The sequence below is a fragment of the Strix uralensis genome, chromosome 10 (genome assembly GCF_047716275.1).
Source record: "Strix uralensis isolate ZFMK-TIS-50842 chromosome 10, bStrUra1, whole genome shotgun sequence".
Lineage (NCBI taxonomy): Eukaryota > Metazoa > Chordata > Aves > Strigiformes > Strigidae > Strix > Strix uralensis.
Window position 1 is genome coordinate 3720226 of NC_133981.1, and position 23414 is coordinate 3743639.

The window sequence follows — 23414 nt, forward strand, 5'->3', positions numbered from 1 at the left end:
GGGGCCTCCCTGAGCCCCCGGGGTGGCAGCCAGCCCCGGCCGGCCCCTGGGGGTCAGCGGTGGAGCCGGGGGCCGGGCTGTGGGGCAGGGGACACGCTGCGGGGCCCGGAGGCGCGGTGGGCCCGGGCTCACACCCGCGGAGCAGGCCAGGGCTGTCGCTGTAGGCCGGGCCCGGCGGCGCCACCCGGCCCGTTGCCATGGGAACGCCCCGGCAGCCCCGGGCTGGGTCGCGCCCTTGCCCGCCCTTGGGGGGGCGGGATCGGCCCCCCTTCAGGCGCCGTGATGACGTCACGGCGGGCGTCGTTGCCATAGCGCCGCCGGGCCGGACCGCCGGAGGGGATGGGAGCGAGTCTGCGGCCGGCCCCCGCCTCGCGCCACGTGATCTGCCCCCTCCCGTCACCGCGCTCCCGCGTCACGTGGGCCTGCCTGCCGGCTTCCGGAAGTGCGTCACGGGCTCGGGCCTGTCTCCTGAGTCGGCCCGCTCGGAACTTCGGCTCCAAACAAAACAGACCGGAGCGGCGGGCGGGGCCGTGAGTGCGGGACGGGCCGGGACCGGCCGCGCCGGGGCGGCGGCGGGGCCCGGCGGGGCGGGGAGCGGCGACCGGGGGCGGCGCGGGGTGAGGGCCAGAGCCGCGGCGGCGGGCAGGGCCCGGGGGCGGTGGGAGGCCGGGATGCGGCCCGGGGGCTGGAGGAGGCGGGGGGGGCGGGGAGCGCGAGGCAGGGCCGGGGCGGCGGGGAGGGAGGCGGTGTGGGAGCGGGTAGCGGATGGCGGCGGCGTGAGAGGGGCCTGAAGCGAGGGGGCTTGGGGTGGGGCAGGAGGTGGGGGCGGCGAGGGACAAACAGCCCAGCCTCGGGGCGCGGGGCACGGCAGGACGGGCCGCTCTGCCTGCGTGGGGGCGCTGCCTGGGCCTGGGGCAGAAGCACCGTTCCCCGTCCCTTTCCCCTCTCCAAATGTGTGAGGCCGGGCAGCAGCGCAGGACAGGCCGGGGGCCCGCCACCAGCTGCTGTCTGATCAGAGTCATCTTCCCCAGAGACTTGTCAGGGCCTGGGGGGAGCTGGGCCTGCCGGGCTCCCCACGCAGCACAGCTATAAAGGCTCGCTGTTGTCACAGTGCTTTGGGGACACGCTGATTTCCACACGGGTTGGAAATGTTGCGTGTGGTAGCGCTGGGCTGGGTGCCTGCTCTGAGTGGCTCTGTGCTCGTCCTGGCTCAGCCTGTGCGTCAGGCACGCCGAGAGACTGAAGTAAGAGATGAGCTCAAGTCTTGAGATTTCTGATCCCTCAGGGGGGATGAGAAGCAGAAGGTGCCAAAAGTACTTGTGTGCACAAGGAGGGAAGAGTTTCTGTTGGCTGTATTCGGGGCAGTCAAGAGTCTGTGGAAGGATGAGGCTGGGGGATAGGTAGGCTTCTCTGCAGCTACCCCAGCAAAGGCCGTTAGGCACTGAGGGCGGGGTGCAGCAGGCAAGAACCAGGGGACCTCTTCCTGCCAAGAACTAAATGAGCCCCAAACACAGAGGGCACGTTATGTCTTGTTGTGCACCTTCTGCTGTCATTCCCTGAGCATTTACACTACCCCGGTCTGGCGCTGCAATGGGAAAGGGGTGGCCTTTCTCCCTGGCTCTTCACTCCTGTTCCTGAGTTCTCCCTTTTCTTGAGCCAGTGAAAGTGTTTGTGCAGCCCCAGAGCAAACTGGCTTGTGGAACTGATTTAGGGTAGGACAAACTTGGCAGAAAGCAGTTTCGCTCTGGCTGGGCATCTTGATCCGGTATGTGCTGCAGCCATGTGGGTGATCGCACCAATGCAAAGGCTGGGAGAGCAGAGGGCAAGGCAGTGCCTCCTCTCTCAGCTGCGAGGCCAGGCTTTCCTGGCTCGGGGAAGGATTGTGTAAGGTTTTGTACAAGCACCCAGCCCATCAGGAGCTTCTCAGAGGTACACCTGGTGTCCAGATGGGGTGGCCTTTGACCACCTCTCCCCTGCAGTGGCTCCCACAGTCCCGACATTCACAGTGCCAAAACCTCTGTGATCCTCCGCACCAGGGGGCTGAACATCGCACCTGGTTGCACGTTTCCTAATGGCAGAGAGGGAGAAAGTCTCAGGGATTAGAATAGTCGAATGGGAATAACATCTGCTTTGCCTGCACTCCTTCAAAACCAGGTGGTGCCTGCAGCGGCCTCGGGCTGCTCTCAGTCTGGCAGCTGGAATCAGGCAGAGCTCCAGCCCTGCTCGGTTCCTGCCTGCCATCAGGAATAACTGTCGGTAAAGCACCCGAGGGAGCAGAGCCCTCAGTGAGGCATGAGAGCAGCAGGCTTCTCCTGAACGAGTGAAAGCAGACGTGCAGCCCTGGCTCTCACCCTTCTTGGGAGGACTTTCTCAGCCCTCCAGTACCCCTTTTGGAGCTTGCTGTCACCCTGCCCAGCAGTTACCCTGTGCCACCCCTTCGGAGGTGCAGGAAGGAGGCAATGGAGCCTCGCCTGGCCCTGCACGAAGCAGTCACTGCTTCTTGTCTCCCACTCCTCGAGTTCTCACCCTAGAGGCAAAAGAAATGCAGCAACAAATGCTTGCGTGTGTTTGCCAAGCCCAGGTTAGCTTTCTCAGTGCCAGGAAGCATCTGTAGCATCTGCAGCCGGCCTGTTTCGGTGTTGGTGGGGGCTGGAGCTGAGCAGCAGAGTGCTGCCGGTGTCAGAAGCCCAGCCTTGTGAACCATGGCCATGTTTGCCGCTGCGAGAGGCCCTTCCCTTCCCTCTGCAGCCAGAGGTGCTGCTGCATCCCAGGGAGACCCAGTGTGTGTGTGTGGCAACTTGGGGGTGTCACTGTCCTACCGTACTCTTTCAGGCTCTTTGGGGCTGATGCCAGGCTCTGCTCAGCATCCCCGTCTCCAGGTTGTTTCGGGCCCCTCTGCCACGGGTGGCAGGAGTTGCCTGTGCCAGGCAGCCAGGCTGGGCTCGGTGCTTGAGCTTTTCACTTGGCTTTGGTGGCTCTTGGTTACGAGGGCGGATTGGCATGAAGAGAAACGGTTTGGGCGCAGCGCCTGCCGTGGGACTGGCTTTGCTAGAGTTGAGGGCAGGGCAGGACTTCTTTGCTCTCTGGGGTCCATTGCAGTTTGTGGCTACAACTCCACTTTTGTGGCTACTTGTTGCCCTGAGCATTTCTAGAACCATGCCCCAGTGACGTGGGGCAGGTAGCACAGAGCCGCCAGTGTGCTCCCTCTGACCGAGCATTTCCCTTGGAGGTGCCTCCTGCCCCTGCTCCTGCCTGAGCAGAGCTGTGGGGTCTGTGCTCGGTACACAGGTGAGGGCAGGACAGGGTGTTCCTGAGAGCATGCCTTGCCTCCCACTGAGGGAGAAGCAGGCTCTGTGGAGCTGGGCTAGGCCAAGATGCTGTCAGACTCAGCTCTGTGCCCTCAGATGGGAGCAGGGCCGTGGGATGGGGTGTGAATCAGTGCACCAGGAGCTGCTGCAGGCTGCCAGCACTTGGAGGTGGGCAGGATCCACGTGGCTGGGCCCACTCCCCCTCCGCAAACCCCTGCAGATCTGTGAGTGCTGCTGGGGTCAGGGTGTGCAGCCGGGGCAGCGAGGGAGGAAGCCTTCCCAGCTCTCAGCTTTCGCCACCTCCACTGAGGCACTTCGAGTGGGACCGTTTTCAGTGGGTTGTTCCAGCTCTCCTCTGTCAAAGCCATGAATACCCGAGGGTGAAATCGGAGAGCAAAACTGAGACCAGCCCTTGGGCCAGCGGCTCCCGAACACCATAGGGGAGCTGGCTCTGCCTGGGAGGGCATGTCTAAGGGGGCAGTGGCGAGCACCCTGCCTGCCCTGCCCTCTCCTTGGGGCATGAAGAGCAGAGGTGTCCTGTTTCCAGGCCAGGCCCCGCTGACGCTGTCTGTAAACCGGCGGGGAGATGAATATGCAAGGTGCAGTCATGCTGGTTAAGCTCCCAGCTGGTGGGCGGAGGGGGAGGAACTCTCTTGCCAGAGAGCTCTGCTCTCATCTGTCACAGGAGACTGTCCCGGGCCTGCTCCTGCTTCTCCCCTTTCTTCCTTCTTAGGGCGTTACTTGCTCCCGTTCCCGCCCTCTTACATGGGGCACTTGTTTGACTGAAATAGCTGCTGCCCCGAGCCATGGGGCAGGCTGCCCCAGCTGACCCTGGAGACTCGATTTTGCACATCAGGGCTTCCCCGTGTCCTCGCCCTCGGCTCTGCCTCTAGCTCTTGTTAGTGCCAGCGGCCCCTCTGGGCCAGTGTTATTGTAGTGGCAGCCGTGAGCATGACAATTGCTTTCCAGGTTTTTAATGTGGGCCACATGTAGAAGACCCCTGGTTGTATCTTGGGAGCTCTGACAAGCCCATGCTTTTGGCAGTAAGCGTTGTAACAGCTGTGATGAGGTAGGTTTCCTCACTGAGCACTGCGTGGGGCTTCCCGTAAATGCTTCAGGGAAGGTCGTGTGAGGGCACTGGCCCTGGGAGGGCCCAATGCTGGGGCAGAGACTGGATCCTGATGCTGTTGGGCCTTCTCCACCTGCTGCCACGCTCGCTCTCTCCTCTCTTTAGGCCACTAGTTCCTTGCCAGAGAGTTTGACCACAGAGAGTCGCCAAGATAGCTGGGCCAGGAAGAAAACGTCGCACCCCTGACCCAGACTCCATTACTGACCCCGGCGGGCCGTTTGTGTCCTCCAAACGGCTGAAAATGTCCAGCAGCACCAATGCCCCTGGCCAGAGGAGAGTGTCTCGGGGCTTAGATGATGCCACCAACAAGAAGAAGCAGAAGGATCGAGCCAACCAGGAGAGCAAGGAAGGTAAGAGCCCCTCGGCAGGGCTGCAATGAGCAGGCCCGTGGTTTCTGGGCACCGCAGGGTGGGAGCCTTGCAGCCATCTGCTGCAGGATAAGCAGATTTAACTAATCGCTTCCTGCAGCTGATGGTGACCCATGTGATGTGGGATCCTCTTCAGCACAGTGTCCTCCCTGGACCTGTAACCTCCTTCCTTCGGGCACTACTTAGGCCCAACTATGTGAGAAAGGTCAGGCCTGTGGCCTTGTTAGCTTAAGCCTGGAGTTGGCCTTGGTGGTTATTTCTAGACTCTGGTTTTGGCTGGGACTGAGCTGCCCCGATGCAGGGGGAGTGGGACTGAAGCCTGTGGGCACCCTTGTAGCTGGAGACAGTGCTGCTTCCCCATGGATGTGCCAAGGCCAGACGCTGCGAGGCAGCGCTGGGGTGCTGACAGCACCTGCCGAGTGTGGGGCCTGCAGGTAGGGCTGGTGCTTTAGCTTCTGGGTCAGGGCAAGGTGTGGCTCAAGTGAAATGGTTGCTGTGGAGTAATTCCCCCTGTAGCTCCTGTGTGTCCGATGACAAAAACGATGCCTCAGGTGCAGGGAATGCCTGTGGGCAGGATGCGAACAAGAGTCCCTGCGGCCCTGGAAAATTGCTTGATTTCTGTGCCTGCTCCGTTATGACTGTTGTAACCTCAAAATCACAGGGTGTTTTATAGGCCAAGGTAAATGAGAGCTTACTGAGATCTGTGCTGGAATGGCTGGCTGCAGTCCCCGATGCGAAATCCCACGGTGCAGAGAGCGCAGCGTTGTGCCTTCTCTCAAGTGGGAGGTGTGCTGTTTCTCTGGTAAGGCCTGACCCTCCGCTCCTTCTGAAGCGGGGGGCTCTTGCCTTCACAGGGGCTGCAGTGTGGTCATGCTGCCTCTGTCCCCCTCTGTGCAGGGGTGATGAGGGGCTGGAGCACGCTGTAGATCCTCCAGGCAGTGCCTCTGCAGCGCTTCTCCCACCGCCAGCCCCAGCTTCGCACCAGTGACCGTGGTGGTCAGCAGAGGTTTCCTACTGGTTTGTAGCCAGTCAAGGGAGGCAGTGACAGCCCTCTGAGTGCTCTGGGGTGGGGAAAACAGCCTCAGTTGCCACTGTTTCTTTGCTCCAGGACAAGGTGCTGTCACTTTAAGCCCCTTGTCTGGCAGAGCTCACCGCCCTGTGAGGGTGGTGCGGACCCTGAGACGCCTCTGGCTGTCGGAGGTAATCCTGCAGGGAGCGGGGATTAGGTGTCAGGTCAATTTGGTTCCCCAGCCCAGTCTAGAAGGAGGTTTCGGCCGTGGATGTTGGCAGCTTGTGCAGGAATGGGAATGTTAAAGTGTGGCTGGGCCATGCGGCGCTGTCGTTAACAGCAGAATTGGTTTGAGCACAACCAAACATCAGGTTATCCTCGTTGGATCAAGGTAGGGCTCCTCTGTATGGCCTGGTGTGCTGAGCAGGGACACACAGCCTGGTTACCACAAGCTCCACACTGAGACGTGCCTCAAAGCAGTGTGGTAACGTGTTGCTCCTACTGCTGGGTAGACTGGGGTATAGTGGTGTAGCCCAGAGCAGCTGTCCTGGGGTCTGACTTGCTGTGGTGCTGCAGGCAGGGCTCCGGGGAGGGGAGGGGTGTGAGAAAGCGGAGGAGGAGGGAAGTGAGCAGCACGTGGAGGATGAAAGCCCTGGGCAGAGGTTGAGGGGAGAAGGAAGTGATGTGTGAAACGTTGGGCGTCAGCGTGTGCCGGCCCACGCTCTGAGGTGACAGAATGACAGACCTGCCCGCGCTCTGCTTCTCTGCCCACCAGTGTCTTGCCCTGAGCTGGAGCAGGCTGAGACTGCCCCGGAGAAGGACTCGGAGGAGGGTAAGTCGAGGCGTGCGCCGGCTGTCAGCGCATGGCCGTGGCGTGCCCTCGCCTCGTCGTCGTGCCGTGCTCCGGCACTGAGCAGAACTAACCCCAGCGCTCCCTCGCCTCAGCGTTGATCTTAATGGGCCACGGCCTTCCCGGGTCAGAGAAGGGTGCACGTGGTCTGCGAGGAAGAGGCCCTGGGCGTGGGGCAGGCTGCTTCCCGCTCGGGTGTGACGGTGTCACCGAGCCCAGCCCTGGGACACCGGGACAGTGACATCTGTCCTGCCGGTTCCTGAGCAGGAGCTGCGCTGGGCTGGGAAGATCCCAAGTTGTGTCACCCAGCAGGCTCTGGGGGCTGGTTTCTGCCCTGGTCTGGGCTGCTTTGAGGACAGAGTAGGACATCCTCGTGCCACAGAGGGTGGAACAGACCTGATGGAAATCACCTTTTTGCCTTGAAGGCTTCAGGACACCTCAGGGCCACACCTGGAACCTGGCAGGCACCTGGGAGAGGTTCTGCCTGTGATGGAATGACACTGCTGCACCATTTTCTGCCTGGGTGCGGTGTTCTTGCCCAGCTGGCGAGCCTGCCCTTGTTTCAGCTGTGTTAACAGTGCTCACCTGGCAGGAATACAGGGTGTTGGTGATTGCAGCTGGGCTGCTTGATTTGCATCTGCAAAGGGGAAGTGGCAATTTCTGATTGTGGTCAGAGTCCACTTGAATCCCCCAGAGTAATTCTGTGGCTTCCTTGTTCCCTGGGAAAGCAGCTATTGCTTTGTAGTTGGCAGGAGCCACCCCTTCTTCCCAGCCGCCACTGCTGCACGTGACGGGGCTGGGAGCAGCGCTGCCTTTCTGATCTCTCCAGTTCCCACTGGGATTCACCTGCCCTGCTGCAACATGTGCTCTTGTTTGTGGCCTGTCTGATGAGAGCAGGTTGCGAGCGTCCCGTTTAATTGGCATGATCTGTGTCCCCTGTGTTGACCTCCTTGAACTGAGCATGTGTTCAGGCTCCCAAGCCAAGGAGCGGGCACCGCAGGCTCATGCCCCAGTGAGTGGATGACACTTCCCTCCCTCTTCCTAGAGCTGCTGCTGGATTGGAAGCAGAATGCTGACGAGATCATTGTCAAGCTGAACTTGGGCAGTGGAGCTCTGAAGGTGGAGGATGTGGATGCTGCTTTCACCGACACAGACTGTGTGGTCAAACTACCAGGTATGGAGAACGGAGCAACTGCTGCAGGCGTTTCTCCAGCGGGACTTGGCGCAGCTGTGGCCTAGACATGGGGCTGATCCAGGCAGGCTTAAAACCTTTCCTTCAGAGGCAGTGCCCTGCTGTCAGCTGGCACAGGTTCAGCCAGCAAGCAGGGCTGATATGAGAGCAGTGTAAAAGAAGAAGGGTATGGAGCTGGGGAGGACAGGAGCTGGCCTCTGCGCCAAGTGAACAAGTGCCCACTGGTGCATCTCTGTCCCCTCCTCCCCGGGATGACTGAGTCGGCCCTGGGTATCCCTTGGAAAAGTGACTGTGCCCCTGAGGGCAGGGAGGCCCAGGGCCTTCCCTCTGGGAAGGGGGCCAGCCAGATGTACAAAGCAAATCCAGGGAAGCTGGCTGAAGCCCTGAAGGCTCCTGGGGTATGGTGGCAGCCTGCCTGCAGCCTCCTTGGCTCTGGATGAGTGCTCCCTTGATCCTCGGGGCAGGTGAAAGGGGGCTGTGAGTTAGGTGACAGCTGCCTGGAGCACTGCCTGAGGTGCGGTCCCCCTCCGCTTCCAGACGGGCGCCAGTGGAGTTGTCAGTTCTATGAGGAGATTGAGAGCTCCTGCAGCAAGGTCCAGTGCAAGAAGGGCAACTTTCTACAGCTGGTGCTTCAGAAGAAGATCCCACTCCATACCTGGTCTTCACTTCTGGTGAGGAGGGGAGAATGTGCCTTTTGAGGGAGCTTATGGAGCCCGGGGGAGCTGGGGTGAGGGTTTTGCTCCCTGCTCTTCAGCTGCCCAGGGAGCAATGTGGGGGCACATCCTGCGTCCATGTGCTCCGTGAGGGCAGTGAGCCAGCTGTCTCTGTCCCGGGGAAGGAGGTGTCATCGTACCCCCGTTCCTACCTGCCACACAGCCTCCAGGTTCTGGAGCAGAGCCTCGGCATGCCCTGGGAAGGGGGAGTGAGGGTGAGGGGCTGGCAGAGAGTGTGAAGGGTGTTTTTACCTGGATACCTTCCCACTGTGCTGCATTGCTTTTCACAGAAGAGAAGGAAAGATGGATCCAAAGAACTGGCCAAAGGGGCCACGTGCTGGGAGAATGGGAAGGAGAAGGCTGCTTCTGCAGAGCTGGCCCCTGAAGAGCCGAGGGCTGAAGGCGCAGAGCTGCCGAGGTCCCGGCGAGAGCCCTCCAACCCCAAACGGGCTCCGGGAAGAAGCGAGGCCCTGGGAGGGAAAAGCCCAGCCAGCCCAGGGATGCAGAGTGGCCCCAGCGCCAAGCGGGCAGTATACCTCAAAGTGGCTCCCACCGAAGAGGAGCCAAACGCCAGAGTCACTGGGAGCGTGGAGCCCAGCAAAGGGCACAGCGGGAGGGCAGGCAGCCGCCGCAATGGCAGAGCCAGCCAGGTCGATGCGCCCACAGCCCTCGCAGACCTCGCACCGCCACTGGAGAAGGTACGTGAGGACCAAGGCGAACGGAGGGGGGCACCCCTGCTCCCTCAGCCCCCCTGCAGGGAATGCTGCTCACACAGGGAGCTGTTCCTGCTGATGAGATGGGTTCCGCGGGTGGTGCTGAGGGGCTGGCGTGGGCCTGGCTGTGGTGGAGGAGAGGGTGATGTGAGGACCGCACCTCAATTACTGTGTTCAGTTTTGGGCCCCTCACTCCAAAAAGGCCATTGAATGACTCGAGTATGTCCAGAGAAGGGCAACGGAGCTGGTGCAGGGTCTGGAGCACAGGTCTGATGGGGAGCGGCTGAGGGAACTGGGGGGGTTTAGTCTGGAGAAGAGGAGGCTGAGGGGAGACCTCATGGCCCTCTACAACTCCCTGAAAGGAGGGTGCAGAGAGGGGGGATGAGTCTCTTGACCCAAGGAACAAGCGCCAGGACAAGAGGGAATGGCCTCAAGCTGCGCCAGGGCAGGGTCAGACTGGCTCTTAGGAAGTATTTCTTTGCAGAAGGGGTTGTTGGGCGTTGGAATGGGCTGCCCAGGGCAGGGGGGGAGTCCCCATCCCTGGAGGGGTTGAAGAGTCGGGTTGACCCAGCGCTGAGGGATCTGGTGGAGTTGGGAATGGTCAGTGTGAGGTTAATGGTTGGACTGGAGGATCTTCAAGGTCTTTTCCAACCTTGATGATTCTGTGACCCTGCGGTCGCTGGGCTGTGGTGCTTAACGAGGCCAAGCGAGTTGTGGGATGTGTGGGGGAAGTGGGCGGTGTGGAGCTGTGCCTGCCTGGCTGGCAGGAGTCACAACGGGTGGGCCAGGGCAGCTTGGGAGTAACGGTGCCTGTTTTTCACTGTGTTTCTCTCTCTTGAAAGGCTGTGGTTTTGGCCAAGGAGGCTGTTCCTGTGGAGATGCCGCCTCTTGCAGCTACCACAGAGGTGTTCCCCCACCGTGTTGCCACTTGTGTGGAGAAGAGAGTCCTGCAGCCAGGCAGCCCTGCGGAGGCCTTGCGGGGCCGGGACTGCACGCCTGTCCTGGGAGAGAGCTCTAAGACTGTCCCAGCAGCCACCCCTCCCCTGGGCAGAGACAGTGAGAAGAGGGACTGGTCCAAGGATGACGTAGCTCTGGAAGCAGCAGCTGATGGTGAGTGGCTGGAGCCTGGGGATCAGCCCCGTTGGGAAGGTCCATCTGTTCAGGACCTCTCCTGGGTTAACCTGCAGCGTTGCCTCAGTGCGCAAAGTAGGTAATGTCTCTCTCCATGGTTTTTCTCATTCAGAGCCAGAGCCTTTTGTGAGCCTGACCTTTGTCAAGAATGACTCGTATGAGAAAGGCAACGACCTGGTGGTAGTGCACGTCTACGTGAAGGAGATCCACAAGGAGACATCCAAGGTGTTGTTCCGGGAGCAAGACTTCACGCTGGTGTTCCAGACGAGGTACGGGCATGCCTCGGGGTGGTGCCAGACTGCTGCGGAGCTCCTGGTTGTGGCTGGGCTACTTGTTTGTTTGCTTCTTCTCACTCACTCCCAATTTCTTTGCAGTGACACAAACTTCCTTCGCCTCCATCCTGGCTGTGGCCCCCACACAGTGTTCCGGTGGCAGGTGAAGCTCAGGTATGGCTCCTGTTCTAGCCCACTCCAGGGCGAGGGAGCTGAGAGTGCAGAGCTGGAGCAGGAGCCGGTCCCCGCTGGCGGGCCTGTGCAGGGAATGCTCATTTCTGCACCTGGACATCTCCCTTACACCGTGCTGGACTAATGCCCCAAGCCTGGACTGCTGCAGCTCTGGGTGGTGGCTTGCAGGGGAGGAAATCCCAGTGCCTCCTTGCCCGCAGTACCCCCCCAGCCTGTTCTAGACCTCTTAGGGACAGAGGCAGGCCAGCCTGTGTGCGCTTTGGGCAGGATATCCAGCAGGAAGGGGCATGTGGAGCCAAGCAGAATGGATCTCCCAGGAAAGGGGCCTTCTGTGTGCCCAGTGTGGCCAGGCTTGAGGGTTTCCACCCTTGTCTTGTCTGCCCAGAGGCCATGGCCCTGCCTTGTAGAGGCTTCAGCATCTCTGAGGCTGCTGGGGGCGGGTCTGGGGCACCCCTGACTTGCCACATGTCTTGCAGGAACCTTATTGAGCCGGACCAGTGCACATACAACTTCACGGTGGCTCGGATCGACGTCTGCCTGAAAAAACGCCAGAGCCAGCGCTGGGGGGGGCTGGAGGCTCCAGCCACACGAGGTCTGCACCCTGCCTTCTTGTCTTGCCTGTCTGCTGCACCCCAGCAGGGCAGGGGCCCCCCTCACCACTGGCAGCTGCTGGTTGGTGCCAGATCCTCTGGTGTGGGGTTGTGGGGAAGGAGAGGGGCTGAGGGGGTGCAGCTAGGAGAGGTGTGGGACAGGGCAAGCCAAATGCTAGGGGAAGGGCACCGCTGTTCCCCTTGCTCACGGGGAAGAGGGGTAGGAGAGAGCCTGCGTGTGAGCATGGACCGAGCAGCTCAGCCCCACCGTGGGCAGCGCACGGTGCTGCTAACCACAGGCCCACCCTTCCCCCTTTTTAAGGTGCAGTGGGTGGTGCAAAGGTTGCCATGCCTACAGGCCCTACCCCTCTGGACAAGAACCCCCCCGGCAGTAACCAGCACCCCCTGTCCAGCAAGGAAGAGGCCCGAGCCAGCGACAAAGAGAAGCCGCGTGTAGAAGATGGGGGTCTGGATGGCGTGGCAGCCCGTACAGCCCCAGAGCATGTGGCAGTGAAACAAGAGCCGCACATCCCATCGGTGAGTGGGGCCCCACGCTGGATTTGACCTGGGTGGGAGGAAAGGTCCTTGTGGGACCCCACCTCCTCGGTGTCACTCTGGGGATGGCAAACTGTTGTGGAGGAGGTGGTGGTGCTCCTCAGTCCTAGCTGGCCGGATCAGGGGCTTGTGGGAGATGGTGTGATGGCTCCAGCTCTGTCTGAGGGGTGCCTTGGGCTTTCTGGGTTTCCCTGGTGTTCCCAGAGAGACCCCCCAAGCGCAGCACCCTCACACCCACCTCTGCTTTGGCAGCCCAAACCAACTTGCATGGTGCCACCGATGACACACAGCCCCGTGAGCACCGAGAGCGTGGAGGATGACGAGGATGAGGATGAGAAGAAGAAGGTCTGCCTGCCTGGTTTCACGGGGCTGGTGAACCTGGGCAACACCTGCTTCATGAACAGCGTCATCCAGTCCCTGTCCAACACCCGGGAGCTGCGGGATTACTTCCATGGTGAGCCCACACCGGGAGCCCAGCAGAACCCTGCCGCTCGGACAGCTCAGCCAGCGGCCACCCTCGCTCTCCTGTGTCTCTTGCAGATCGGTCCTTTGAGTTGGAAATCAACTGCAACAACCCGCTGGGGACGGGGGGACGCCTGGCCATCGGCTTTGCCATGCTGCTTCGAGCGCTGTGGAAGGGCACGCACCATGCCTTCCAGCCCTCTAAACTGAAGGTAGGGCCACAGGCGCTACGCAGGAGGTCGCTGTGGGTCCCCAGCCCTCCTCTGTGGGCGTTTGGCTGCCCTGTTAGTGCCACGGAGAGCTGGGTGGGTGTGGGTGGGTGCAGACAGACTTTGTGTGGAGCATAGGCAGTGCTGCCAGGGGAGCTGCTGGCCAGCCGTGACCACTGTGCCTCCTCCCAGGCAATCGTGGCCAGCAAGGCCAGCCAGTTCACTGGCTACGCCCAGCACGATGCTCAGGAGTTCATGGCCTTCCTGCTCGATGGCCTGCACGAGGACCTCAACCGCATCCAGAACAAGCCCTACACAGAGACCGTTGACTCAGATGGGAGGCCGGACGAGGTGAGGATGTTCCTCCACAAATCCACTGTGAGAGCAAGCTCTAGCCTGGGTGATTTAGTGTAGTTCTGAGACCTTTCTCCCCACAGGTGGTAGCTGAGGAGGCCTGGCAGCGACATAAGATGAGAAATGACTCTTTCATTGTGGACCTTTTCCAGGGCCAGTACAAATCCAAACTGGTGTGCCCAGTGTGTTCCAAGGTAGGGCAGCCCTGGAGGCTCTGTCCCGGTCCTAGCTGCGCAGCAGCAGGCTCCTGACCCTCAGAGAGCACAGGGCAAGGCTGGATCTCATGTCGGCTGGGGCTGCCTCCCTGCTGATCTGAGCTACAACCGCTTCCCACAACTGAGTGTGCTCTCATATCTGCAGGTGTCCATCACCTTTGACCCCTTCCTGTACCTCCCTGTGCCCCTCCCGCAAAAGCAGAAGGTGCTGACTGTCTACTACTTCGCAAAGGAGCCGCACAAGAAACCCATCAAGGTAAAGGACACCATCTACTGTGGGGAGGGAGCCTGAGAGGGCTCCTGGAGGTGCCTCAGGCAGCTGGTCATGTACCAGCAGGCTGAGCCTCGTGTTAAGTAACCAATATGCCTTGGTGTGGTGTGACTGTTGTGGCACTTTCTTGGTGGTAGTTCCTCGTGAGTATCAGCAAGGAGAACTCCAGTGCCATGGAGGTACTTGACTCGGTGGCCCACAGCGTGCGCGTGAAACCAGAAAACCTGCGCCTGGCAGAGGTGAGAGTGCTCAAGCTGGGGAGCAACCCATGGGCTGCTCTTGTGGGTGTTCTGGCTCCCCGAGCTCCACAGGGAATATGGCCACCGACAGTCGCTTGCCCATATCCAGCGTATCCATGGGATGGATTTTGTCCATGCCTGGCAGTGTCGGGCACAGGGTGCTGCCAGGCAGATCCCTGCTTAGAAGGGCTTGGCCACCGCAGTAGGGCAAGGGATGTCCATCCTCCCCTGGCAGGGTGGGGGTGAGCTGAGCACAGCATCCCTGTGGGGCTGCTGTCTGTGGCTTTCACAGAATCATCTGGGTTGGAAAAGACCTTGAAGCTCCTCCAGTCCAACCATTAACCTCACACTGACCATTCTCAACTCCACCAGATCCCTCAGCCCTGGGTCAACCCAACTCTTCAACCCCTCCAGGGATGGGGACTCCCCCCCTGCCCTGGGCAGCCCATTCCAACGCCCAACAACCCCTTCTGCGAAGAAATCCTTCCTAAGAGCCAGTCTGACCCTGCCCTGGCGCAGCTTGAGGCCATTCCCTCTTGTCCTGGTGCTTGTTCCTTGGGTCAAGAGACTCATCCCCCCTCTCTGCACCCCTTTCAGGGAGTTGTAGAGGGCGATGAGGTCTCCCCTCAGCCTCCTCTTCTCCAGACTAAACCCCCCCCCAGTTCCCTCAGCCACTCCTCATAAGACATTCTCAGGAGAGGAAGCGTGGGGCAGCCCTCACACGGTGCCACTCCACTGTTTTTCTGGCAGGTGATCAAGAATCGCTTCCACCGCATGTTCCTGCCATCCAACTCGCTGGACACGGTCTCCCCCACGGACCTGCTGCTCTGCTTTGAGGTGCTGTCTCCAGAGCTGGCTAAGGAGCGGGTCGTGGAGCTGCAGGTCCAGCAGGTACGAGGGGATTTTGGGACACACAGGGAGGCTGAGCAGGAGGGGGAGAGCTGCATGCAAGGGGTGACGAGCTGCAGCGAGCACGGATGCCCACTGAGGCTGCCCGAGTGCCTTTCCCTGCCCTATGGGTCCTTTCTCCTGCAGCGTCCGCAGGTGCCCAGCGGCCCCGTCGCCAAGTGTGCAGCCTGCCAGAAGAAGCAGCTGCCGGAGGATGAGAAGCTCAGGCGCTGCACGAGGTGCTATCGAGTCGGTTACTGCAACGTGTGAGTTGGCTTGGTGCCTGGCAGGGAGGGATGATCTCGTGCCTTGAAAGGCTGGGTGGGAGAGCTCAGCTCACTAGGAGGAGGTGGGATAGGCTTGGCCTTTGGGAGGAAGCCAGTCTGGCTCACGGTGCTCCCCTCACCCCCAGCACACCCCTCTGGCCCTGCCGTGCTCCTGCCCAGGGCGGTCGCGGATGCTGGGTTCAGCAGGGGCTGTATGTGTTACAGGGCATGTCAGAAAACACACTGGCCGGACCACAAGGCTTTGTGCCGCCCCGAGAACATCGGTTTCCCCTTCCTCATCAGCGTGCCGGAATCCCGCCTCACCTACGCCCGCCTGGCCCAGCTGCTGGAGGGCTACGCAAGGTGAGGGTCTGGGGAAGGAGGGTGCTTCTGCCCCAGAGCTGAGCTCAGCCCTCTGCTTCGCCAGCTCTGACTGCCACCTCCTTGCCCAGGTACTCAGTCAGCGTGTTCCAGCCTCCGTTCCAGCTGGGCCGGATGTCACCGGAGCAGGGGCTGCAGCCTCTGCTCCCAGACAAGCTGGAACCCCCAGCCAAGAGCAGCTGTGCAGCAGCCACATCTGCCCCCGAGCTGGGGGACGGGGATAGGGCTTCCAGCCTCCTGCAGGAGCCCCCACTCTCGCCAGCTGTGCCCGAGCTGCACCCGGAGCTGGCGGACACCGGCACTGTCCGTAGCAAGGTCTTGGCAGCCAGGAGTTCCCTGCTGAGCTTGGATTCGGGCTTCTCCGAGCACATGGAGTCGCAGGGCGACAGCTGTTGCGAGAAGGAGCCGTCCTATGAGAGAGCCCTCAAGCCAGAAGGTAAGAGGTGCTGCGGAGTAACTGCGTGTGTGCCAGGAGCTCAGGCAGCCCCGAGACAAAACAGGAGCAACTCCTCCTCCTTGGGGTGTCCTCCCACCACATCTGTTCTCCCCTTGTGAACTTGGCCCGGAGACCCTTGGGGAACACGAGGCCCTGGGAGCTGTGTTTTGGCAGTGCTGCCCCACCTGAAATGCCTGCCTGCCCATGCTCTGCCTTGCCCTGGCAGGGCCCACGGGGCAGAGCGGAGACCTGATGAAGAAAGAAGCTGGGGTATTTTGTTGTTGTGGGAAGGCAAGGGGCTGGCAGAAACCTCCCAAGAGTCCCGTGGGAGGGCAGAACCCGGTGCGGGCTGAACCCCTCGGGGCTGTGAGCCGCAGCGTTTCCCTCGCTCTGACTCAGCTGCACGGGAGCAGCCTCTCGCACTCGGCTGCCTGCCTGTCACGTTTCCAGACACTCGTCTCAGGATGGCAGCAATGTGCAGCGAAGGGGCAAGGCAGGCAGAGGATAGCAGTTTGCTAGGGGCAGGCGCCTGCTAAAAATAGTCAAGGACATGGGGCACGTGGTTGTGTCCCTGCAAGGCCGTAGCATGTGAGGTGGGGGTGGGGGCACTGCAAATTCTTGGCCCCTACGCAGGGCAGACAGGCAGTGCCACCACAGATCTGTCCCTGCCTGTCCACAGCTGCCATCCCTGGGTACCAACACACTCCAGACTCGCTGAGCGCCCGCGCCACGCAGTTCTACATCAACAAGATCGATGCTGCCAACCGAGAGCACAAGCTGGAAGATAAAGGTGAGCCCAGAGCCCCGGAAAGTGCCACCTTCATCCCTCATGGCTTCTGGCAGGGTGGTGGATCTGCCTGGCCGAGGAGCCAGAGGCTGCCTGACACAAGGTGAACCCCAGATGTGACAGTGGCCTGAGGCTGGACAGTGAAAGCTGTGTCTGGCACAGGGGAGGGCAGGGCTCTGCTGCACAGAGCTGCTGCCTGGAAGTTCTTCTTGGGCATGACATTCCTGCTCTCCTCAGCAAATAGACCCCATTCCCTTCAACCTCCTGTATCCGCAGAGGGTCTGTGATCTCTTGTCGGGGTGGGATGGGTGCCCCCATCCAGCAGTGGTTACGTAGGCGTTGCTGAGAGGGGCTGTGTCAGCCTTGCGCCCCGCTGCTGTGGGGTGGTGAATGTGGCCATGGGGCATTTCTCCATTCCTGGCAAGCACTGTGTGATCGCTGTATCAAGCCAGGATGGGCAAGACTGCTCCTAGCCCTGGCAAGGTGGCCTGGCCTGGCCTGGTGTAGGGCAGGTATGTGAGGTGTGCACCCCTTTGCAGGTGACACCCCCCTGGAGCTGACAGACGACTGCTCCCTCGCTCTGGTGTGGAAGAACAATGAGCGCCTCAAGGAATTTGTGTTGGTGGAGTCCAAGGAGCTGGAGTGTGTGGAGGATCCAGGCTCGGCCAGTGAAGCAGCCCGGGCTGGCCACTTCACCCTGGAGCAGTGCCTCAATCTCTTCACCAAGCCCGAAGTCCTGGCTCCGGAGGAAGCATGGTGAGAAAGGCAGCAGGGTGGGTTCCAGCCCGTGGGCCCAGGCAGCAGTGGGGGGTTTCCCAGGAGCTGCCCGGGCCTGCACGCTGTTTCTTCTGGCAGCCAGGAGCGTTGGGCTGGCCTTCCCTGTGCGCTGGGGAGGGAGGCCATAAGCAGGGAGCAATGCTAGTGCTCCGCAGCACTGTGCTGGCTTGTCCCTGGCAGGGGAGGCTGAGACCTGCCGCGTCTCCTCTGCCAGCCCCACATGTGGGGGGACCTCGGGGCTGGGCTGGGCCACGAGGCCTGAGGCTCTCCCCATGCCGGTAATGACCCTACTCCTCCCCCAGGTACTGCCCCAAGTGCAAGCAGCACCGCGAGGCCTCCAAGCAGCTGATGCTGTGGCGGCTGCCCAACGTCCTCATCATCCAGCTCAAGCGCTTCTCCTTCCGTAGCTTTATTTGGAGAGACAAGATCAACGACATGGTGGACTTCCCCGTCCGGTGAGAGCCTGGGAGGGGTGAAATGGCTGGGTTGGCACTGCTTTACAGCCCAACCTGTCCCTGCCTAACACTGACCGGCCCCAATTTGTCCCCGTGTCTCTCCCCAGAAGCCTGGACCTGAGCAAGTTCTGCATCGGGCGGAAGGGCGAGCAGCAGCTGCCCATGTATGACCTGTACGCTGTGATCAACCACTACGGAGGCATGATTGGGGGGCACTACACAGCGTACGCCCGCCTGCCCAATGACAAGAACAGCCAGCGCAGCGATGTGGGTGAGGATCTGCCCTCCCTCTTTACCCTCCCTGCTCCTGCAGCCATGGCCTGTCTGCTTGCTTTAACCCTTCTCTCCTCTCAGGCTGGCGGCTCTTTGACGACAGCACAGTCACCACCGTGGACGAGAGCCAGGTGGTAACCAGATACGCTTACGTCCTCTTCTATCGCCGGAGGAACTCTCCTGTGGAGAGACCCCTGCCAGGGCACCCCCCAGACCACCGAGCCGAGCGCACCCCCTCTGCCGAAGCTGCTGCCAGCCAGGTGAGAGCTCGCGTCCCTTTCGGCGCTGTTGGAGCCACGCAGAGCCTTGAAACGTTCCCAAGTGCCCACGCACAGGGCCCGGCCCGGTATCTGCCAGCACCCACGGAGCCTGGCGCAGCTGTGGTGTGGTTTCTGCCCCTCTTCGACACCAACCACGTGTTGGGTCCTGTCTTGCTCTGTTCTCTCTGTGAGCTTGAGACGGTCCCTGCCCTGAGGGATGACAGGAGAGCTGGTTCCTGTCGTCAGGAGTGGGAGTGCTGGTGGGAGGGCACCGGAGGAGGCAGGAGAGGGCCCAGCCTCGCCGGGGTCTGTGCCGGAGGAAGGCTGTGAGCGACACAGCAGGAGCTGGCTGTGCCAGGGAGCAGTGAGAACCTGCCCTCCGCAGCCGCTCTCGAGGCAGGGTGTGGGGGACGCTTTCTGCTGGGGCCCAGCTCGGGGCCAAGCTAGGTGCAAAAAAGGCAAATGCCAGCGCTGAGCCAGAGGCCTGGCAGCCTCCACAGGGTGCTGAAGAGAGATCTGCCAGAGCGAGCTCTGCTGCCGGGCTGCCCGGGAGGGAGGGGAGGGGAGGGGAGGGGTGGGCCAGCCTGCAGGCTGCTTTCAGCATGTGCTGGTGGGGAGCAGTCGGGCTGATCTTTGCGTGAACGTCTGACATGAAGGCCCAGGCTGGGGCGTGACGCAGCGCCCACCTGGCCAGCCCCCACCCTGCATCGCTGTGCTGCAGCCCTTCCCTCTGCGCTCAGCACCCCCGTGGCCCCATGGGCTCTGAGGATGATGCTCAGCTCATCTCTAGGCATAGTTGCACACGCGTGTGCCCTGTGGGGCTTCCTGACCCGTCTGGCTCGCGCAGCCCTCAGCCCGGCACCCCGGTTCTGCCCTCTCGGCTGGGGACAAGAGCTGCCTGTCCCTGTGGCCAGGGAGCGTCCAGCATGTTGGTGTCCTCCTACCTGGGCTGTTCCTGCCCTTGGTGGGAGGTGCTCTGTGCGTGTCCTGGAGCAGCTCCCCTCGTTGAGGGGGGGTCCTGGGCAACAGGAAGGCTGTGCTGCTTCTCCCACGCCGGCAGTGGGAGCCTTGGGGGGCCCGGGGTGGCACCGAGGCTCACTGTCCGCCCCACGGCGCCGGGGTTCAGCGGGTCCCCTCATGGCACCGGGGCTCAGCGGGCCCCTGGCAGCGCCAGATCCCCCGCAGCGATGGGACGCGTTGGATCCCGCCGGGGCTCAGCGGGTCCCTCAGCGCCTCGGACCCCCCCTGCACCCTCCCAGGCACTGGCTGCCCTCCGGAGACCTGCGCCCTGATTGGCTGCTCGGCAAGATTTCCCCCCCCTCCCTGCACAGTGAGGGCCAGGCTGTGATTGGCTGCCTGCAGATAATCCTCCTGGAAGCCAGGCTACGATTGGCTGTCGAAGCATCCCCACCCACCAAAGCAGAGCTGTGACTGGCTGTGCTGTGACCGCACCTCTCGCTCCTGCTGCCCCAGCTGGCTCTGGATTGGCTGTCGTCTGAAAGATCCTGTTGAGAGATCCTAAAAGCTGGGCTGTGATTGGCTGTTCCCTGCCTCCTCACCACCTGGAACCCACCAATGCCAGCGCATCAGCTCCACCGGGATCCGGCTGCCCGTTCCGCTCCCCATGAAGACCCAGCCTGGCAGCTGCCCACGCAACCTCCGCAGAGCTGCCCGGCTGCGCCCCACGTTCCGGAGACCCCGAAGACCCCCGAAGAGCCGCGGGGGCGGGCGCGACCGCGATGGTGCTGCATGGGGAGGAGGGCTGGCTGGGCACGGGGCTGGGCTTTGCAGGTAGCCGCTTGCCCCGGGGGATGGCGAGGGGTGTTGCCCGTTGTGTTCTCCAAGTGCTGACGCAGGTTTCCACATCGCAGGCTTCTCTGATCTGGCAGGAACTGGAGGCTGAAGAACAAGAGCTGCAGCTCGAGGCGCCCCAAAGGCCTGCAAGAAACTGCTGGAGGCCCCGTGGCCAGAAGCGGAATCCGGGCATCTCCCAGCACCCAGATGAAGGCTGCGTCAGATACTTTGTCCTGGCCACCACGGCCGCAATTGTGGCTCTCTTCCTGAACGTCTTCTACCCGCTCATTTACCAGACCCGCTGGAGATAGGCACGGGTACGCGGCCAGCTGCGGGAGCAGGGCTGCTGGGGCACGCACTGTCCTAGAACGCTACACGACGAAGACGTCGGGCAGCAGGACAGAAACTGCCGGGAAGGACTCACCAAGGGAAGTGTGGGGCCGTCGGCTCCTGCCTGTCTGCTCTGGCATCTCCCGTGCCAGCTGGCAGGGCTGTGTGGCCAGCCCGCTGCCTTGCCAAGGCCCAGAACCAGCAGCCCATCTGCCCTCCCTCACCCTTGCTGCCCGCTGGGAGCGGGACAGACCTCGTGGCTACCTGCTGCTCAGGAAGGGATGTTGCCACTGCAGCGCGGCTGGGGCCTGGGAGTCCCCCCAGGAACATCACCGACCTCTGTTTGGCTCCCAGGAAAGAACTGGAGACCTGTTGGGAGGCTACAGCAAGGGCAGGATGCCCTGACACGGGTCCTGGCTCCCAGCTGTGCTGCTGCAGGGGCCTTGCGCTCCCTGGGGCTGGCACAACCAGGCTCCTGGGCCAGCCCTGTCCCTCCTGCCAGCCCCCCATTGAGCCTCCCGGTGCCAGCTGCCCCTGCACCAGTTGTGCTGGGGCCAAATGGGCTTGTCACTGTGGGCTCGTGTGCTTCCCTGGAGGCTCAGCCCCCCCCACAGCTCCTCTTCCCTCAAGCAGCTGCTGGGGTGCCCATGGGGAGCACCTGCCTCCGGGGGCTACTGGCTCCCACCAGCCCCTAGCCCAGGGGGGCGTGTGGGCTGTCCCTGGCTGTGTCTGGGGCTGGGCCAGGTCTGCTGGGGGAGCACGGTGCAGCACCTCATTTGCAAGGGGATCGGCTGCCCGTGCTGCGGGAGAGGTGTGGGGTCGGGGAGTGCAGGTAGGACCTCGGTGTGTTAATAAAGCCAGGTTTTTCCAAAGAGATGCAGCGTCCCTGTCCTGTGTGATGGGACCCCACACAGGGGCAGGGACTCTGCACTGTAGCTGGTGCCCTTCCTGTGCCTGAGGAGACTCTCCAGCCCAGTCCCCGTGTCCTGGGCTCCACCGGGTGCCCGGTGCACCCTGTGTGGCAGAAGGCTCAGGGCAGAGCTTTGCCTGCCGATGCCACGGGGCACAAGCTGGGCTCCCCCTCCCCAGCCCTGGAACAGCAGCCCTGGCGGGGCATGTGCAGGACCTGGGGAGCCCGGTGAGGCCGGGGTATGGGCTGGAGCTCCAGAGGTGTCTGACATTGAGACGTGTTGCCCTTGGCTGAGCGTGGCTCAGACTGCTCCGGCGTGTTTGGGTGGGAGAGGTGACTTCAGAGCCGTGTGACTTCCTTTTCCGTCTCCGCTGCCGTCCCGCCGGCAGTGCCCTTGGCTGGCTTGGGGAAGGATGCTTGGCAGGGAAGGGGCTCCCCTGTGTTTCTGGCTGGGGCTTGAGGCAGACAATGAGGAGCCCAGGGCTCCCCCGCCCCCCCCACCGCCTCGATCCTGCACCCCTCTCGCACGTGTGCCCTGGTGGCCTCCCTGCCGAGCGGGACCCAGCCGGGGAGCCCGGCGGGGCCGTGCCGTGGTCATAAGGTGGCTGTCCTGGAACAGTCGCCTCATTGTCTGCAGCCCTGGGCCTCAGCGACTTCCCCCGCTTGCCCATGGCGCTGGCCTCGTGGGGCTGAGTCAGTGCCCGGCGCCGGTGGGGTGACCTCTGCTCCGCCTGGTACCGGCACCCCGGGGTTGGGGCCCACAAGCCCCTGCCTGCACCTGCCTGCCCACCCTCCCCGCAGGTGGGTGGCCGGCAGCGAGGCCCGGGCTAGGCGCTCTCGGCCCTGGAAATCCCCTCTGGTCCTGTGCTGCTGTTCCTCAGAACAGGCTGGCAGCCTGCCCCGTAGCTCGCCGCTGCCGCCCGGCCTGGCTGGGTGCCCGTGCCGGGGCGCGGGGCTCTGCTCAGACCGGCCCTGGCCGCGGCAGCCCCGGGGGCACGAGTGCCGGGCTGGGGAGAGGCGGCAGCGCCGGGGCCGGGCTGAGCGTGTCACAGCCTGGCTTTCCTCGGGCGGGGGCTGCTGCTGGGAGCCCTGGGCACGTTGCCTTCCCCCTGCCCTCCTGCTGGGGGCTGGCACCAGCTGCGGCTCTCCGGGCCACGGATGCTGTGTGGGGTCCCTATCCTGAGGGGCCATGTCCCCCCAGGCACCCTGTGCCCCTTGGCAGGGAGGGAGAAGATGGGAGGGCAGGGCCCTGGTCTCCCTCTCACGCCTGCCTTCTGCTTGCAGGGACTGCCCCCGGTGCCGTTTGGATCCAGCCTGGCCCCCGAAGGAGCCCCGGCGCTGGCCGCGGAAGGCCTCCCCGACCGCTTCGCCAGCCCCGCTGAGCGCCCGGCCCCCTCCTACAGCAGCATGGAAGAAGTCGACTAAGGGTGTTGCGGGGCGCCTGCCCCGGGGGGTGCGGGCCGGGCCGGGCACCGGGGAGGGGGTGGGAGGGACAGGGTGGGGGGTCGGGGTTTGTCCTGCACTCATTAAACTCGCTGAACTCCACTCGCCTCTGCTGCCTGCTGTCCCCTGGGACACTCTGGTGCCTGGTGAGCCCCCCCCCCGCCCCAGTGTGGTGTTGGGGTCCCCAGCACCCTGCCACCCTGGGTGCCCTCATGCAGCAGCTTGTGGGCCCCAACCCCGGGGCACCAGCGCTGCAGGCAGAACCTCCCCCAGGTGCCTGCCAGGTTCCAGGTGTGGCCCTGGGGTGTCCTGAAGCCTTCAAGGCAAAAAGGTGATTTCCATCAGGTCTGTTCCACCCTCTGTGGCACGAGGATGTCCTACTCTGTCCTCAAAGCAGCCCAGACCAGGGCAGAAACCAGCCCCCAGAGCCTGCTGGGTGACACAACTTGGGATCTTCCCAGCCCAGCGCAGCTCCTGCTCAGGAACCGGCAGGACAGATGTCACTGTCCCGGTGTCCCAGGGCTGGGCTCGGTGACACCGTCACACCCGAGCGGGAAGCAGCCTGCCCCACGCCCAGGGCCTCTTCCTCGCAGACCACGTGCACCCTTCTCTGACCCGGGAAGGCCGCGGCCCATTAAGATC

At 62.6% G+C, this 23414-nt stretch overlaps 1 protein-coding gene across 9 annotated transcripts; it reads left to right on the forward strand.

The window, feature by feature from the left end:
- The first annotated feature begins 432 nt into the window (after nt 1-432).
- On the forward strand, nt 433-22824 carry USP19 (ubiquitin specific peptidase 19). Of its 9 annotated transcripts, XM_074878953.1 has the most exons (28): nt 439-530; nt 4278-4377; nt 4543-4787; nt 6590-6646; nt 7710-7838; nt 8394-8527; nt 8860-9267; nt 10125-10392; nt 10526-10682; nt 10788-10859; nt 11354-11469; nt 11790-12004; nt 12275-12476; nt 12563-12696; nt 12886-13044; nt 13131-13241; nt 13408-13518; nt 13671-13772; nt 14523-14663; nt 14808-14926; nt 15152-15289; nt 15379-15743; nt 16423-16533; nt 17070-17286; nt 17610-17762; nt 17870-18033; nt 18117-18295; nt 20167-21293. In XM_074878953.1, the coding sequence occupies exons 3-28, from the start codon at nt 4679-4681 to the stop codon at nt 20398-20400; spliced, it is 4305 nt and encodes a 1434-aa protein (XP_074735054.1). In that variant the 5' UTR covers nt 439-530; nt 4278-4377; nt 4543-4678; the 3' UTR covers nt 20401-21293. The 9 variants fall into 9 exon arrangements, with proteins under 9 accessions (XP_074735051.1, XP_074735054.1, XP_074735055.1 ...); XM_074878950.1 differs by lacking the exon at nt 4278-4377 and having other exon boundaries at nt 433-530; XM_074878954.1 differs by lacking the exons at nt 439-530; nt 4278-4377 and adding an exon at nt 557-617.
- The last annotated feature ends 590 nt before the right edge of the window (nt 22825-23414 follow it).